The sequence below is a fragment of the Vanacampus margaritifer genome, chromosome 18 (genome assembly GCF_051991255.1).
Source record: "Vanacampus margaritifer isolate UIUO_Vmar chromosome 18, RoL_Vmar_1.0, whole genome shotgun sequence".
NCBI classification, from domain to species: domain Eukaryota; kingdom Metazoa; phylum Chordata; class Actinopteri; order Syngnathiformes; family Syngnathidae; genus Vanacampus; species Vanacampus margaritifer.
Window position 1 is genome coordinate 8457715 of NC_135449.1, and position 19941 is coordinate 8477655.

General features: G+C 40.5%; 1 protein-coding gene across 48 annotated transcripts in view; it reads right to left on the reverse strand.

Annotated features, from left to right (window-relative positions):
* LOC144037977 (ankyrin-3-like) overlaps positions 1 to 19941 on the reverse strand; it is an 88964-nt gene that overhangs the window by 68452 nt on the left and 571 nt on the right. For 11 of the 48 annotated variants that reach the window (XM_077549911.1, XM_077549918.1, XM_077549915.1 and 8 more), the window contains exon 1: positions 5417 to 5952. The exons of 1 other annotated variant lie outside the window; for it this stretch is intronic. In XM_077549911.1, the coding sequence (XP_077406037.1) occupies positions 5417 to 5539 (123 nt within the window). In that variant the 5' untranslated portion in view covers positions 5540 to 5952. Of the gene's footprint in view, positions 1 to 5416; positions 5958 to 13547; positions 13643 to 19941 lie in introns of those variants that run through there. 36 more of the 48 variants (XM_077549926.1, XM_077549932.1, XM_077549930.1 and 33 more) reach the window with 9 other exon arrangements.

Below are 19941 nucleotides of genomic sequence, written 5' to 3' on the forward strand. Positions count from 1 at the left end.
GTGTTCCTTTTTTCAAACTTCTGTGTAAATCGTGATAATTAAACAGCATAATACCTGTTAGTCCTCGGTGCCGGTCTGGTTCGCAGGACCCGGTGTCCGGGCGAACGGCCGAGGCCGGAGCGACGAGACCCGTCACGCAAGGGGAGACGCTGTCGACAGATTCTCGGTGTCCTCGGTTCGGCGGCGGTCGTCCGTCCAGATGCAGGTCCCGGGTTTCGGCACCAATTAAATGTTGGGTCTGATATTACAGATCCCCTTAGTTACTGACCGTGCACCAAGGAAAAAGGAGGCAGAAGCTGTTGCTTTGTTTTATTGCAACCGCGGCTGGGAGAGGAGAGGAGGCGCGAGACCTTAACTCACGCTCGGCTCCTTCCGACTCTCTCCTGTCCTCCCCCGGCCACCTCGTCGCTTTTATTACAGTTAAGTTTCAGTTTCGTTTCATACGTCATGGAAAAATACAAAACATTAGAGAAAGTTGAGCGGCGCCTCTAAACGACAGTTGATAATATAAAAACACAAAAATATATACAGGATATTCTTTAAAATACACATAATGTTAAGACTACTGTTTTAAGCAACTTCACATCTATAAAAAAAAAAAAAGAAGTATTTTCCAAAGCAAGTCTGTTCGCCACTTAAAACATTCCTGACTCCAGTAACTAATGGAAACAACTCAGGTGACATTGGTGCGACATATCCAGTAGTTTTTCTTTGTTTTGGTCCAATTGTGTGATCATGCACGCGATATCTCTTCGGACCATACCTTTAATCTTCATACAACAGATAAAACAATCTTTTAAGATGTGAAAAATCCTTGTGTATGTACCGTGTCTGTTCTTTCAGGAATGGAAGGGGGCTCGGAGTGCTACTGAGTTAGCTTAAGCATTCAACCATCACGCTATGGAGGAGCAAAACTGGCAAAATATTTTTTTTTTAAAATGAATGAATAAATAAATGAAGAAAAGTGAAAATAAAACGGATGTACAACTATAATTCAAAAATTTAATACAAAAAATAAATATAAATGGAAATATATATATATATATATATATATATCCATAAACAAAAGTAAAAATAAATACAAAAATAAAAAACTAAATTCAAAAAATAAATATAAAAAATGTGGAAATAAATGCAAAAATAAATTTATAAATAGAATTAAAACACTCTACTCTCACATTTATTTATTTCATGTTGGCAGACACTGTCAGGACGAAATGTTATTCAAATGAGGGGGCGGTCCTAAATGGGTCTTGGGTTGGACTAACTTTGCCAGTGAAGAGGTTAGCATTAGGTACATCAGATGTATTAGAGGGGCAAAACACTTTCTAGGAAGCTAGCAAGTTAGCTCAGCTTCTTATCCCTTTAAATCGACAAGCTGCGATAACAAGCGGCCCGTTTAATGAATATGTTTCAGACAACATCAAACACACGCGCACGCTCAAGCCTAACGATCCATGATGATTTTATGACATGCATCTGTGAAAGAGCAAGAGGGGCAGGTTGCCATGGCAACAGAGGATCCTAAAAATTTGCTGAGGAAATGTTGCGGAACTTTCTGGTGTTTTTTTCATTTTTGGTAATTACGACTGCGTTGTGTCATTAATGATGCACAACAAGCACGCGTGAGATGTTTGACTGCAGCACTGTGGAGCCTCCCGATGAGTACTTTTTCAAAGCAAACATCAAACCCTAGTGGCCAAAAAACAACATCAACTTCAACCTGGATGTTAAACAAACACACCGTGTTCCGAGTTCACTGATTTGAAACAACTCTCGTCGAGCAAAACACCATCCATGGAACGCTGCTTTAATGTTATGAAATCATCATGGATGGGAATCAGATCAAAAAGAGGTGTGCATGTGTGTGTTTTGTCCTGCCTCTGACTGCTTGCGAAATGCTGCAATCTGATTGGCCGGCTGGCTACTGCAGTCCCGGCTCTTCAGATTCGGATGGAGGAGGATAAAAAACGCTCTCGCGCGCATGGAGTCTAAAAAAACGTACACCTCCTCTCATTCCCACGGCCGTATCGAATAGCAGACAAACGCGAGCGTGTCTGAGGGTCTTTGTATCCGTGGCGCTTTGCTGCATTCCCAGCAGGCGGCGGCCATGTTTACCAGTCCAGACACCAGCATCAGCCCCTCCCTGAGTTGGACACCTCCAATAAGTGAACACTCAGAGTCAACAGGAGAAAAATACTTTGAACTATAATAACAAAGAGGTTAGCATCCGCTGCTGTGGCGCTGGCGTGGGTTAATCTCCTCTGAGGCAGAGCACTCGGTCATGAATAAATGAACGCAAAAAGCGCACCGACTTGACAGGGATGCGTGTGGCGCACCGACTCAGCTACATGTAAGCGCAGTAAATACCACAACAATGCTAAATAGGGCAAGAAAAGCTAAGGACGGTCAATTCATCAATTCATTGAAGTTAACTTGTCAGCACGATTTTGTTTAGCAGCTTCTGTCGTTCCAAGCACGGCCCCCCCCGCTGATGTGCACTGTTTGCACAAACAACATGGCTGTCTAATCCCCACTAAATTTTTATTTTTATTTTTTTTAATCTGGAGAGCTCAGTATTGTTCATTCAGTAATTTTACCAATTTGACATGCCATCATCATTGCACTCCTTTATTATTATTATTATTTTTTTTTTGTATGTGTGTGTGTATTCATTAGTTCACCTAAAACCTATTAAAAAAATCCCATACCGTTCACCTAAACCGAACACTTCCACTAAGGAAACACACAAGTTATTATTATTCGTCGTTTGTCGATGAACGAAAAGGAAGCCAGGCCTATAAAGCACTGTTGGTAACTTTCTTCAGTCTTCTTCGAAAATATCCCTTCAGTCACAGGTTTGAACCTGACGTGAGACCAATTGGTGAACTTCTGCATCCAGCAGTGAGCGCCGCCATGTTGTTATCCCGTGCAAAAGATTTACATACAACTGCTGTGAGAGTGCCGCCTACAAGCTTCCTCTGTTGACTTCCGTCGTCTTTCCTCTCTCCTCCGCCCTCTAATGGAAGTCTTCTATAATTCATGCCCACTCGCTCCTGAATGCTCACATGTGGTGGAGGATAAAAAGATTTGTATTCTTTTCTCCGAGGGCAGTTATGGACCCTTTTTTTCTCCAAGTTATTGAAAAAAAAACAAAAAAAAAAACAATTAAAATGAGAAATAATTAAAGTTATGTTAAATTTTAAAAAATATGTATTTTTAAATATTTTTTCACAAAATAATAATGATAATAAAACTGCAGTCATGTCCATCGATAGATATTCAACATCCATGAAAACAGCCAAAATGTTATACAGAATACGCTCGAAGCTGTTCCTAATATTGTGACCTTCTCCTGTAGCTCACAGAGATATGGTAAATTGTAAACTTTTATTGACACGGCGTTCCACAAAGGCTCACATTCACGCACTAATTCATACACCACTCTGCCATGGAAGGAGCTGCCGGGTCCGCTGGGAGCAAATTGGGATTCGGTATTTTACTCAAGGACACTTTGACAAAGTCAAGGTTGAAGATCAAACCCGCAACCTTCGGGTTGGGAGACAACCACTCTATCACTGAGCCATGCCGCCCAATGATGATGTCATAAAGAGAGAATTGTAAAGTGAGGCCATGTAAAAAAAAATATATTTAAAAAATAATTGAGGCATGAAGAGGAGACACTGAGGATCATTTTTCCATCACAGTGCCAAGAAGAATCGTCCCGGGACAGACGACTATGGATTTATCCTGGCATATAGGAGATACTTTTTCACTACCTCACTCGTGATGTCACTACTACACACTACGCACAAGTGACACAGCAACATGTTACTCCTGATATAGACTAGAGATGTTTTTCCAAAGTTGCTCCCATACAGTAGGCGTCACATTGAATCTTGTGTTGCTCACTCTGAATAAAAAAAATAACTAGTTTGATTTATCCCGGAAACCTTGCTGGTTTTCCATTTTCGTCCTCAAAGTCAAAATGGTCACTCTGCTGTTGAAATTTCAGCCAACCAACAGACAGCCTGTCAGGGCACCTGTAAAAATGTCCCCACAAAGACAAAAGGGAAAAGGATGTTTAGGGTAGTAAGGCTGGGAATCTTTGACTGTCTCACGATTCGATTCCGATTTTTGGGTCCGCGATTCGATTCAAAATCGATTATCGATTCAGAAAGATTTTAGATTAAAAAAATGTATTTGATTGGCAATGATTTCTGCTTAAATTTATAGATAAGCAAATAATTGTCATGATCTACTCCAGTCTGACTCGCTAATGCTAATTAGCGCGCTACTCGTGGCACTTTTATCCCTCAAAAGAACGACTATTCATACAAAACGCTTCAGGAATGTATACAGAGAAGCATCTTAACATCCTACACTGCAAAAAAAAAAAACTTTTATTGGAATAACTTGACCATGACTTTTTGCTTTTATGTGGCTACAACTTAACAGTGTATCAGAACGAGCGGAACCACACTGCCCCTAAGTGGCCAAATCGTGTACAACATGAACAGTGCGCCCAACAAAGGCACACACAAAAAAGGTCAAGACAGTATAAAATAATTGAAATAAAATCGATTTTGGAACATTTAAAATCGATTCTGAATCATACTAAATGAAAACTCGATTCTGAGAATCGATTTCTTGGCACACCCCTACAAGGTAGCCACACAAAGATAGGAAGAATACACACGTACACAATCCATCCATCATGCTAGCATTTTTAACAGTCAAAATGTCCCCACAAAGAAGACATGTCCCGTAAAAAAAAAAAAAAAAGTGTGTATGTCAAAGTTGGTGCCACATAAATATAGAAAGACAAAAAAATACACACAATCATGAGAGCATTTCCAGCAAAAATGTCCCAAGAAAGACGGAAAGTCTCCTTAAAAATCGGGATTTTGCCACATGATAAAAATGCGAGCACACACACACACACACACACACTAAAACAACAAATCAATTGATATGCTAACGCTCAAGCAAACGATGATTGATTATTGCCAATCCAGCTGTATTGATCACCTTGTGCATGTTCGTAACTTTGACATCCTGGCCGCGCACGAGCGCGCGCATACAGAAAACACACAAACGACACGCACGCCGAACCGCAGGGCGTGACTGCTTACAGCTAGTGCGCACAGACACCTTTGACGTCCAAAGTCCATCACTGACTGATGACAGCAACCAATCAGAAAGAGGCAAACATAACCATATCTGCTGATTGCATTTATATGATTTGTTGAATTAATGAGGACAACACACAAACCAAAATATTAATAGCACCCAACTACCTAAAATACCATCTTGTCCTCTTTCCGTCATCCACCTTTTAAAGCCTCCTCCACCCCTCGGGATTCCCAAAGGACCAACCCACAACACGCGCGCTTTCCAGCCCTCCATCTTCTACCTTTTTCTTGACATCCCCTCGCGCCCGCTTCCTGGCCCGCTTGCGCTCCTTCTCCCGCTCTTCCTCGGCCGCCACAAGGTTCTCGTCCGCCTTCTTCTTCAGCTGCGAGGCGGCGTGCGCCATGCCGTCTGCCGCTTAATCCACACGCGCTCCTGATTATCTCCCTTTTGATGTCGGAGGTGGGTGTCACGCCTCCTCCTGGTTGTCAATTAGCTTTTTGTGCTTGGGGTCCGGATGCTCCCCTGGAGATCCTGCTCAAATTTGTCTTTCATTCCCCCGTTAGAAAAATATAGAAAATCATCTCCAGGTGGGATTGTCCTCTTGTAAAAACATCCCTTGGCGGAGGTCCTCGCATCCACGAAGAAGCTCAAGCTGCGCCCCGCGCTGGAGAGGAGGGGGGTGCAGACTGGTTCCCAGAGCCCCCCCGAAAGCACCTGAGCTCGACGCGAGCCATCCGTTGCGCCGCGTCTCGACGGGACGTATGGGATGGGTGGAACGGTGGCGGAAACGAGGTTGAGGAGGAGAGCGGGAGGTGGGAGGAAAGGAGGGGGAGAAGCTGGGGGGGGGGGTGCTTCTAAGGGAGGGGCGGATTAAGAAGAACCTTTGCTTACTAACATCTTCGTGATGTACAATGGAGGATTTATTTCCGGCAAAAGAGCAGGTTGGGAGTGGCAAGATTGTCATTATGATAGCTGTTACGAAATGTCAAGGTCAAATCGGAGCACTCCAGCATTAAGAAGCATTTCAATTACCAGCTTGTCCTGCACTACACAGTATGACAGAGATATGGCTCTAAAATAATATATCCCCCCCCCCCCCCAAAAAAAAATCTAATCACCATGAGATTATTCAAAACCATCTCTCGCTCTTGAAAATCTGCAACTGCTCACTTCACCTTCCCCTCAACTGTGGGGTCAATTTTGAGTACAGCGTAGGTTATATTTTCTTTCACGTAAGCAGCACTTCATACATTTGACACTGGCGCAAGTAGCGGACACTAGGGCTGCTGGATTATGAAGAAAATATTCATCACAATCATTTTTGGTAATAATTGAAATCACGATCAGGATGATCATTTATTTTTTTGGTACCAAACAAAGAAAATGTTTAAAAGTAAAAAAAAATATTAAGACAAAATTATTTGGAAAACTACAAGTTCCTTTTGGATGAAACAAAATGTATTAAATGTGTTACTTTCAAATAAAAAAATGGTGCAAATGTATAAATTTAAACAACTCAAAAATTTGTATTAATAATATTTTTTTTTACAAGTATGCTAATTTTGTAATTATGGAGTGTAATAATTGAAATTGTAATTGAATTTGTATTATTTGCGCAGTCCTAACAGATACTTCGCCAAACCCAAATCCTCATTGCAAAATTTCAGCTTGTCAACAACTTCACCAAACAGTGAAGGGGCCACTTATTAGAAGCTATAGTGTTTCACACAGAGTAATGTAGTTGTTCCGGAATAATTTGGCAATATAGCCAATAAATGTACTGCGCAGTGTAGTGGGTTGTTGCTGTTGTGAAAACAGCAACGTAAATAGACTGTCAAATATTAAGTGCAGGAAGCAAAATAATATACAACTACCGTGAATAAAAGGATCAATTATTCACATCCTCGTGCATTATTCAAGAAAAATTGATATATGCTAGGATTAAATTAAGATTAAGTTACTTTGAGGCCATGTTACAGTTCAAAGCAATTAGTTGCCTTCAGGAGAAAGCTTTACGACATTTAATGCTCCAAGCATTAAAACATCAATAAAACATAATTTAGCTTTTAAATCTTTTAAATATGTTCTAAGAAATTCTTGTTCTGAGAGTGCGTGTGTGTGTGTGTGTGCACGTGTGGTATGAGCTCATGTCTGGACATTGCAGCCCCCCTTCATAATATAAACACCGTGACAGCACACAGGGATCACGTCAAACGTGAGAAGGCTTCCTATTGGTTCGCTGGCATTGCCAGAGGACGTCGACTGGCTGCTTGGAACGGAAAGTCCCGCCCACCGACAGACAATAACAAAAGAAGAACAGCAGGCTTGAACAGCAACAACGCACGTGTTGTAAATGCTTCTATTCCGTCGCGACAGGAGGAAATAAAAATAAACGTAATATTATCGTGTTGATGTAGATAGAAGCTTTCTCATGTTGTTTCACAAATGGGAATAGTTGGCCTTGCGGTGGACAAAAAGCATGGGTGGGTTGTAATGTTCTTTCTGGCCACTTGATGGCGGCATTGCACTCAGGACCAAAATCAACACCAGCTTTGTTTCCTTTGCTGTGTTGCGTGGACCCTATAAAGCCCTCGTTTTATTACCTCCACCAATATTTAAGGAGGAAAATAATTAGAATAATAAAATACAAATACAATATAAAAAATAAAAGCCTACAAAATTCTGTATAGGGGCCAAGACAGAACCAATCTTTTTTTAAATGTATTTATTTAATTTAACTTTTAGACAAAATGCCTGTTTTAAAGTGAATGCTTAGTTTGGTGTTGATCCAAATTGAAGATTGAAGTTGGCAGAGATCTGTGCTGTTTCATAGTAGCTGACAAATTACATCAACAAAAATATCTATTTGGCTAGCATTTAGTAGCATCAAACTTTACCTCACTAAGCATGATTTATTGTAAATAACTTAAAATCATATAAGTTAAAAGAACAAGTTCAACATTTTTATCAGGGGTGTAAAAAAAGAAAAAGAAAAAGCAATGAAATGGCTGATAACCGATATGCAGTAACTCTGGTTCATTGTAAATACAATTGAAAATGAGAATGAATTATTATTCTATTCTAAACATAAACATCTTAAATTGTCTGGCTCATCTGTTCATTTTTAACATCAAAGCCCCCCACCCCCCTGTCATAAGAGCCACTCCACATCCAACCTGACGCACTTAACTGCAAATGGACATTTCAAATCAGATAAAGGAACAACGCAATTTGTCCCATCTGTTGTTTGGACCCGCTAAAAGCAACCGCAATGGTATCCACAAGTTTCTGTCTGTCTGTCTGTCATTGTGTGCGTCTGTCTGGAGGTGGGCTTCTCCTGCCGGGCACCCTGCCAGCCGTCTCCCTGGCAACCGTTTACACAGCCACAAAAATAGCACTCGCTCAGAGCGAGCAGAGTATCCCTTCGCCGTATCGAGCCAACCGCATCACGCGCACCTTCACACCTCGCGTCCTTCCGCGCAGACACATAGATCCCTTTTTATGGTGAATTCCAAGCACTAACAAAGGCTCCGTTTTAAAAGTTCACCCCGCAAAATCCATCCTTTTTCAGGTTACTTTACATTCCTTAAGCTCAGCAAGTATGCACAAGTGTCATTGATGATGGGGATGATGTGTAATTACACCAACTGCACACTTTTATCTCTTTGACTTGTGATAACAAATCCTTGCCCTCCGAGCGCTAATCTCCATGGAATTATAACCCCTGCGTGACATGATGAAGGTTAATTACACTTGAACTTTTCTTTTATAGATGCGGATAGCTCATCGTAATCCAGTCAGAATGAGTGGCCCGGTCTGACTCAGCCCGGGCAAGCACAAAAACAACACCTTGCCACGTCGTCATGGCAACGCAACAAGGAAGCACGGAAGGAAGGCCTGTGGCGGCTGGCAAGATGATGGGAGGGAAATACGAAGGCTACCGGGCCTCCCTCTTGCGACACAAACATGACATTATTAACAATATTGGTCGAATAAAATTTCTTTATAAATGTTAAATCAGTAAAGGATCAAATTATGGAAAATCGACTTTTTTCTTTTTTGTAAACAAATAGCTACTCCTTAGACCTCCACTTTTCTGGGAAATGGTAAAGAGAGACAGGAAGTGAAGGCCGTAAGAGGAGCAGAAGAGCGTCAGGCAAATATGAGGAGAAACGGAGATGGATGCCTATTCCCTGAAAGCGCTGACATCACCCTTGGCACGCTCCCGTCGCCATGGCTACCGAGGCCCATTAGCCTATTCGTGTAACTGTCAAGACACCTTCTCTCTCTCATTCTCTCTCCCTCTCTCACAGTACCTCCACACTTAGCCACGCGCAACAGGAAGTCAACCTTCATTCAGTATTTGGATTGGAGGCTCACTAAGCTCAAGATTTCACAACAGAGAAACAAATCTCAACTATTACATTTTGTTTGAGTAACAGTCAATGCAGTTTACAATAGTGACGTTATAATGAACCATTAGAAATGATTAGCGTTAGCATCAGCGAATAACACTGGCACGCGAAGGATGAAAAATGACATCACCGATATGAATGGTGGTGAATGCATCATGGCAGACAGCAATCTTCAGATAATATGCAAATATGCCTGCTAGTGGCTACGAGCGCCAAACTGCGTCATATGCTAGCAGGCCACTTCCTGGGTCGCTTGACTCGCTTATGTGCGATAACAGGACCGTAACATTTTTCTATCGAGGACATGGGGGTAACTGGTTCCATTGTGACTCAACTACCAAAATGGAGGCTGAGAATCTTTGTTTCTCCATTTGTTAGCAGCAGGCTAATTCGGGATAATGTAAGGCAAGCGTAACCAGATTTTCACAATTTTAAAAAGACAATTCAGCTTTGCTGAAAATCAAACATACAATAAATTCTCACCAGGAACCATTTTTAACAAACTAATCACTAGTCAATTTGGTAACCAGTGATTGTGTGATTACTTTAGCTAATGCTAAACACAAGGCTCAAAACTAACGTGTCCCAGTTAAAGTGGTTACCGTATTTAAGGTGCAACAAACAGACAAACAGGACTATATCAGAGGTATGGATAGCACGGGGTTGTATCCAGAAAATAAAATCCTCTATTCTTGAAATAAGATAAAGTTTTGTGGAAATTCCTAGTTTTAGCGTAATCATGCTAAATATGCATCAAGCTAACCCACTTACAAAACATGCCTGAATAGGTCCAGTTGTGACTTGAAAATAGAGACTAACTTCCTCAATTACCATTCACATTTTTTACAATGACTTTAAAAAATAATAATAATAATTCTGTGTATGTTGTACAGGTTATCGCATGGTTCAAAGCTTGTTTGGTATGTTTGAATGTCACTGTCATTTCCTATTTCTATAACTGAAGGGGGAGACAAACTATTGATGTCATGAATCACATTTTTGTGATTATAAGATTTATTTAAGGCCATATCAGTCCAGCCATTAGATATTTATAGACTATATTCTTGTGGTCAAATGTGGTCATGGAATGACTTGACCCCAATAGAAGGACACATGCAATCATCCCAACATGATAACCATCTCAGCCAGCTCGGGTGTGAAATATTTCTTCAAATGGCAACATAGAGGATTATACGATCACTCAAGCCATTCCGAAGAGTTGCTGAGTGAGGCAAACAGCGGACAACAGTTTGGATTGGAAGAAGAAGAAAAGGTGCGCGCCGATCGAAAACCGACCGGGCTTCATCCTGTTCCCGGCAAGTGTGGAAGGATCCCAGCCAAGCGTCCTGCTCAGCACAAACAATATGTTGGCACGCTGGTGGGAACGCTCACCCGCCGGATTATCAGCCGCTTGCTTCTGCGGCGAGCTGCTTAGTTGGCGACGTTACACGGAAAAAAGAAAGACATTTTAGGAATGCGAAATAATCAGCACAATACATTTATCGGTAGATGAAGACCACATCAGGCGATATGACCTTTTTTTTTTGTTTTTAATAAGTCTCACTTCCCCTAATTGTATTTTGGGTCCGTTAATGGTCAGCTATTGATTCGTCTACCTTCCACTCAGCCAAGATCTCGTCCACTAATCAATCAATCAGATGTTGGACCAGACTTGAATCTTGATTTTTATTTATTTTTCTTCATATGCGAACACATTTGGGGATGCTCCTTTTCGCTTCCAAAAAGGTCTGCTTGGATGAGTTTGGTGTGGAAGAACAAGCACATGAGAAATCGAAACACATGTAGGGATGATTTAAATAACGCATGGTGAGAGGATGCATGACATGGGAGGTTTGTGGGATGGAAAGGGCTAAACGTGGGCAGCCATCTTACATAAGCCAGTGAAGTTCATGTTTGTGTGTGTGAATCAAGCATTTGGAGAGTGCGCATACACAAGATGACCGTCGAGCTTGCCCGTCAACAAAGCACACAGCTTACAGAAATCATAGAAAAAAATATTCAATCCATTAGTTGGTTGTTGTCGTAAATACTTGTTAAGCTTTCCAAAAGCTTTTATTTTGCATTATGACTAAATTTGAAACAATAAACGGTCATGTGAATGGAGTGAGGTTCCCCAGGTGAGTTAAAGTTAGCGGGTCAATAAGCCTGATTCAATGTGTCATATTTTCCCACCAAAAGTCAGTTATTCATTTTAAGATGAATCTTGTAAATGTGAATAGATTTAGCTTGGAGCCTCAGGTGGTGTTTACATTTTGTTTCTTCTTCGTGTTCTGACACTGCACTACCGTTCTTTCCTTTAACATTATTGCCTCAATTTGCAACACTGCATATACTGTAGCTACAACACAAAATTGTGAATGGAGTGAGGTTCCCCATAGTTGTAAAGTTAGCCGTTTTTTATGTGCTGGACTGGCACAAACCTACGTACTTGTCTACAAGAATCAATTATTTTAACATTTCACCCATATTATGCTTTTAAATCTGGTTTAGCTCAGAGCTTCGGGTGGCATAACGTTGTGTTTAGCCTTCAACTACTGATGCTATGCTTCTTTTCTTTTGCATTTCAATAAGCGTTGTTTCAGTTCGTAATAAAGAATAAAGTGAATGGAGCGAGGTTCCCCATGTTGGTAATGTTAGCATGTGTATGTGGTTGTTGGACACAAAATGAGATATTTGTCTGCAAGAATCAGTGATCATTATAAATATTTTCATCCTAACTATGCTTTTAAATCTTGTATAGCTTTGAGCTTCAGGAGGCGCTACATTGTTGCTTTGACGTCATGTTCAGCCACTGCATTTATTTTGTGTTTAGAATTATTGCATTAATTGGCAAAATTAAATATTACAACACAGTAAGGAGAATGGAGTGAGGTTCCCCACAATGTTAGTAGGTTTTTATTTGCTGGTCTGACAATTGGACGTTTTTGCCCACAAAAATGAATTATTTTAAAAATCTTTTTTATTTTTATTATTTATTTCTAAATTATTTTTAAAATCTGGTTCAACTCTGAGCTTCAGGTAGTGTTTCATCTACATGTTTTGCCACTGCAGCTAGCTGCAATTTTGTTTTTGTTTTTTACATTTCATTCATGCATCCATATTATACTCTTAAGACTGGTTTAGCTCAGAGCTTCAGGGGGCACTACAGTTTTGTTTTGCTTTCGGATTCTGACACTGGGTTTCTTTTCTTATGCATTGCAATCAGCATTTCAGCTTAAAACTGCATTTGTTTGGAGCAAAGTGAATGGAGTGAGGTTCCCCAAGCTGGTAAAATTAGCAACAACAAAAATTGTTTGCATTTGTGTTATCATCTGACATAAGTTTATGTATTTAACAAGAATAAGTTACCATTTCGAATTGTGACATGTGAAAGGACTTAGCTCTGAGCCGCAGGTTGTGTGAGTGTATGCGTGTGCGACAGAGAGAGCTGACTAAACGAAAAGCTACATTCAACAGAACCATCCTTGGCCAGTTGCCCTTTCCCCTATTTCAATATTTTAACAGAACATTGATTGGACCCGGCGGCCTCGTCTGGTCACAGCATCACTAAACACTTAAGAAAATGTTAAAGCAAACAGTTTTGAATAGCTTTACGCCATCTCGTTGGAGTCATCAGGCCAAGTGGACACTCCATGATGGGAGAGCTTTTTTTCTGGCATCAACAGGCTGCAGCAGCCGCGCGAGCTAAACACACCCCGTCAGCTAACGCACAACTATAAATCCCATTTTCATTAGGGAGGAGCAAACACACACATACACACTCTTGTATACACACGTATGTATGTATATAGGAGGATGTCAATAGAGGTGAGTCACACCTGCACTCTTACTTTTGTGCTTCTAAAAAGGTTTTAAGTTCTTTAAAAAAAAAAAAAAAAAGGTATCTCGGAGGGACACAAAAGATGCTTAAAAAAAAAAAGCCGATATACAAAGACACACAAAAGAATCACATTTCAACACTAAATCTCTTTCTACCTTTTTTCCTTTCTTCTTGCGATGAGCCGACTTGCCCGGCGCCTTTTCCCGAACCTCCTCGCTCATGACGGCCGCCGTGAGGGTCCCGAGGGGCCCTTTGTTTACATCCAGAAATAAAAGCACCCCAAAAACAAAAAAGAGGGGTTCTAATCCAGCATGGATGAGTGCAAAGATGTGTGTGCGCGTGTGTGTGTGTGGCACACACACACACACAGTGGCGCGCACACACCAGCCAACAAGGCAGGACTGACTGGGCGGAACCAGGAGGGACGCTTTCTCGCTCTTTCTGTCGGAGCGTATCTCTCACGTATATACACACACACCATACACACACACACGCACACACACACACACTCCACAAGTGGGGGTGGAGTAGCAACAAGCTGAAGCAGCTCATTGCTATATTTTTAATGTTTTTGTTTTTGTTTTTTACAAGAAAAGTGTGTGAGCAAAGATGGCACTCTTATCAAGGATCAGTTGAATTTGGTTGATTAGGCGGAGTTGATGGATGAGGCATAATGAAGTGCACATGTTGGCCACGACCAGCAGAGGCACTATTGACTTACCGCCAACTGGTTTGCAGCCTAAACAAGTACAAGACAGCACGTTCTCCCCATTGCTCAGCATTATTGCGCTCCATGCTGGCATGAAAATGGGAGCACAGAATAGTCCCTTTAATTGATATATTAAATGTATTACTTTGTTTAATTTTTTGTGCTAAATGCACCATTTTTTGCAACAATTTGAACTTAATTTCTTGGCTGTTGTTAAATTGTGAAAGTCATTTTCTTTTTCATCATAAGTGTTTATTTGTTCCAATATATATATATATTCTTTTCTGACATTTCTTTGTAATAGAATGTGTATTTTCATATATATATATATATATATATATATATATATATATATATATATATATATATATATATATATATATATATATATATATATATATATATATATATATATATATATATATAAAAAATATGTTTCATCAATGTTTTGAGTCAAATACCTTTGCATTTCTTCATCATATTTTTCCTTTCTTGTCCAATATGTTTACATTTTTATGCTAATATTTTAATATATTGTCCAATATTTAAGCCTCCTGTAAAACAGTGCAAGTGATATTTGTGTATTTTTCATCTAATGTGTAAAGAAAAAATATTTAGATGTTTTGTCTTTTTTTCCCAATTTTTTATATTTTTATATATATATATATATATATATATATATATATATATATATATATATATATATATATATATATATATATATATATATATATATAATTTTATTTTCATTTGTTTCATCTAACATGTTCGTATGTTTCAATTTTTTTCGGACGTGTTTTTCCATCAAATATTTTGCATCTGTTTTATCTAGTCGTTTTATATTCTTAGTCTTATATTTTTCAAATATTTTTGTAAATATTTTTAGCATTATCGCTTGGCACTGGTAGGACTGTGTAAGAGTACCTTATGTTCCCCATTAGCAATATTGTGATAATTCTGACGATAACAGTGATGATCTTGCTCACGCCCAACTTGAACAGAAGCCAGTCTGACATCTAGTGGCCATATCGTGACACAACAACAACTCCCTTGAAAATACACCTCTTAATTTCATTTATTGGCTATTCATGCAGGACTGCCTGGTTTATATTGCTTGACTATCATCATCTTCTGTGACATTGAATTCAACACAATCCAAACACAAAGACAACGAGCGCTGTGCATGTTACCACAGGTAACACAATACTTTTATGAAAGCAGTCGACCATAAAAGGCTTTGTGGCTTTACACACACACACACGCTCGCATGCATACGAGTCTTTAAGTGCTGCGCGACGCAGCGGTGAGAACTGGTCTGTAGTTGGGGCGACAAACAGGTTTTTAAGTGCTAGCGTGTGGCTAATGCATCCTAGCACTGGCCTACGCATCAGTCTTGGTTGAAGGGTAAAAGAAAAGCAATAGAGTAGGGATGTTCAATATGACTTTTTCAGACAAGAAATTGGATGGATATGTCCATCACGACTGGATGTACGAAAAAGTCTCAAGGACCCACGCCTGATATTGAACAGGAAGTCGGCCATGTTGGTTGGAAGCACCCAAATGAGCCCCAGTTGGAAACACTACACTGGACAGGTGCTGCTAATCATGCTATAATAAACACCTTGAAACGGCTTGAAACTTCAAGTGGAATACAGTAATGGTAATTAATGGTAGTTTGATGAAAAATAAAAATACGTTCCTAAAATGTCATTTCCTAGGATGTTGTCTTGTGGCATTAAAAAATGCCTATCAATCATTTGAATCAGTACTGGACTAACAGCAAATTAATAATGATGACTTTCTTCCCCATTTCCACAAAGCTTGTACTTGTATCGGACGGTGTAATCAACACCATCCCACCATTAATCAGCAGCAGCAAAAGGGCAAATGGTGATGTGGTCACACTACACAATAAAAGGGTCCTTTATAGAAAGTTAGCCAGAAACACAGTCCGCTTTTAAGGGCTTCCATTCCGACTGCACAGAACAAGAGTGATTCTTTACGACATACAAATCTCTGCCAGTAACTCAGTGTGTGTGCGTGTACCCTGAAGCCACTGTCCAGCTCAAAGCATCAACTGTCAAACGTTCAGCGTGCAGCCCACCGAGAGAAACAGGAAGCGAGCATCATCTTAGCACCCTTCCTCACATATTACATGCGAGGCGTCCATTTTGTGATCATATACGGCAAAAGACGGCGTTTCAGGCTCGCAAGTCCATGAACTGCGGAACTAGCCGGCATCCGGCAGTGACACGGACACTAACACGTGCAAATGAGCCATTAGAGTGGACTCGGGAAGGGCATAACAATCAATTAGGCGAGTAATTGTTCGCTATGAATTCCGACGGTTGCGCTGAAATTGACGTTTGAGTGAGTGCAGTACTTGGCTGTGAACAGCAGAGGTGCTGTTGATTGACTCAACTAGTTTGCTAACTAAAGAAGAAGAACATGCCGGTTTGGCTAATGTAAGCTAGTGAGCCATTAGTGGACACTTGGGAAGGGCATAACAATAAAGTAATTGATTAACTGAGCATTAAAAATTCGGACATTTTATAGAATCAGCTATGCTAATCTGTGCATAGCATTTAACGTTATAAATGTTAGTAAAAAGGATTATTATTCAGTATTTAAGACTGAATAATTAATCAGGGCTCAGATTCCCCCCCCCCCCACACACACACACAAATGAGATTTTACAATTTAGTAAAAAAAAAAAAAAAATGACAATGACCTGATTGCAGCGTTATCGACCACCCTTTTCCACAGAATTATTATTTTTTCAATCTTTACGGTTTGCAGGGGGGAAAAGTGTTTCGTCTTGGCAAATGGACTTTAAAAAAAACACACAAAAAAACAAGAAAAAATTAAACAATTTAACTTCAGCAGGGCGACACTTTAAACTAAAGTGACAAAAAAATTATCCTGACAAATAAACTTGAATGAATCAACAAAATCCATTAATTGCTTAACCCTAAGTGATCGTCAATTTTCCCTACAGTCAACGTCAGTTTAAACGCCTCCACTCGAACAATTACGGGTCATGAGGCGCTTGTGATGTTGGCCAAACATAAAAAAAACAACAAATTAAAGTCATCAGTGGCTGACGAGCGGCACAAACGAGATGTAGTCCTTTGAGGCGTCCATTAGTGGGAATTAATGGACTTCTCGGAGGAGAGCGGCTGCCCATCCGACGGTCGCCTTTGATGGAAACCTCGGCAGACGTCTTCCTATTACATGCCCGATAATGATGATGTGCGAACAAGAGGAGCCTTGACACAAAAACATGCTAAATGCTATGTTTAGGTCACAAGGGACAATCTTTTGTCCTTTCTGTTTTATTTCAAATTCCTACAGGTTGGGAAAACAACAACAAACTAAAATACTTTTGAGTGCTTTGATGAGAATCTAAATGTGTTTTGATGAGTCGTAATGGCTTTTAAATGGAGTTTATGCTGTCACTTCTGGGAAGGCCAATAAAATTTTATCCCTTTTAAAAGGTGGACTTTTTCAAAAGAAACTCAAGAAATGTGGACCCCCCCACCACAAGTATAAAAATGAAGCATAATGCTTGGTAATTGCACTTAGCACTGTTAGCGGCTATTAGCGCAGTCATTAGCTATGCTAATACTTCCGCGCTAACAAAAAACAATTGACCGAGAGCTTGATATCGCATTTTGTGTTTGGCTGCCAACGCTACTGCATGGACATGGAAACAACAACAACAGCTTAGTCGCCATGGAAACCACATTCAAGAAACCAGGAAGAAGCAAACGGCTCCTTGTTGAGGATTCCTCGCCCCTCAACGGACTCCTTTTCCAAAATGCCACAGAGGGAGGAAAGGTTATCGTGGAATAAAAGAAGCTCATTTTCACAGCAGATGGAAGAATCCCGCACACACGCACACACACACAAGTGAGACAGACCAGACACACAAACATGAGTCACAAAGACTTTCCATGTTTTACAATCCATCTTTGTCTCCGCACAAATGGCGTCATACTTGAACATGGTTTCAAGCTCGCACTTTGACAAGCTATCATTACGGAAAATTATTGTTTTTGCGCCGTATTATGGATACACTATCGTCAGATGTCGCGATTTTTATTAAATCTGCAGGACTTCAAAAGAAATTCCGCTGCTCCTTAAATTAAACGGGGTAAACAGGAAGTGTTTGAAAAACTTCTGGAAAGTTTCACAAACTGTCAACAAAGAACTGTAGTTGTAATGTGCATGCCAGGCCACTAGTTGGCAATGTCGCTTTGTAAAGAAACACTGCGGAATAACTAACCAATCTAACCACAACACAACTCTTCTAAGTTCATTAATGTCAGTGTGAAATTTAGTTTAAAATGTTTTTCTACGTTGTCTTTATTTGATACACTCATTTTTATAAGTTTCTCAGTCAACTTGTTAGGCATCCACACTACCGAGGACAATTAACCCCGTTGTCTGGTGACGTTAGCTCGCCAGAGCTGAGCTGGTGTTTACTGGTTCCATGACAATAGCCGGCACGGAGAGGCACTCGCCGCCGCCGCCGCCGCCGCCACCAACGACGCGACGTGCTGAATCAGCGCAACGAGACTTTTCCCCCTCACAATGGAGGGCGGGCGACTGTGAATAGTTCCCGCCACGTAAATCCAAACACAACGGCCGGAGCTTTTGAGCGCGCGCTCGCGAGCATTCGCGCCGCCTGTCAACAAGCTCAGCGTTTAGAAGGCCAAGAAATGAGAGCACGGGAGTTGCTAATTGCGTGTTGGGTATTGGTTTTGAGACACAGGGTGGAGCGGTCAGGTATTTGCAGCCATTAGCGCTGTGGTCAACCATTAATCCACACAGACTGACAAACATGCTGCTTTGACTTGTACGACAGCACTCCGGCAGACAAAAACAGACACAGTAACATTTAATGGGAACTTGTCTTTTTGTACACATGTCACTTTTACAGCAAGGCAGTAGATCAAAAGCGAAAAGTCAACTCCCCTAAACTGTTCCCACTAAGTTAGAAGGCTCTTGCTCAATATCAGGAAACAACTTCCTGAACTAGACTATTCTACATGAAGCACGAGTCAGCATTTCCAGAAGAAACAAACTTATGAACCCATTAACCTTGTTTCTGTGTGTGCAGAACGACACCTAAAACAATGAACATTAACTCCATTAAACAAGATATGGACACACACACACACACACTGTTATGCAACAACTGCGACCATTAACCAGGACTATCGTAAACCCTTACTATTCGCGAGTATTAACGACCAAGACCGGATGCAAACAGCAAAGATTTCTCAAATAATGGTTGCTCGCCTGAGAAATGTCATAAACAGCTCGAACTAACTAGTGTAACTGATGTTGGGCCGCATCTGCTACTAACTGATCAACTGGACCAGACTATGCTAGCTACTACTGGCGCATTAGGAGTAGCAGCTAGCATTAGCCAAGAGTAGAGCATTTATGCACTAATTTACAGCTTTAAAGAAAAGCAGTGAAAATGTATAAATAAGCACAACTAGATGTGTTTTATAGTTGTTGTTTTTTTAATGATAAGTGAATGAGCAAGGGTGCTAAACGCAATAGACCAAACAGCAGGAAAAGCAAGTCATTGCAAATAAGGGCAATGTTATAATCTTCATTTGCACATTTATTTTGGTTCGGGTTGTCCATCTACATGAGCTCTGCAATTGGCTGGTAACCAAACCCTCCTTTCGACCTTAAGTGACTTTGAGGTCACCCGTGGTGACCCTAATGAGGAAAATACCTACAGAAAATGGACGGCTGGATAATGGAGGAATTATTTTAATTGATTGTTATTATTTTAATTGTAGCCTACTATTCATTGT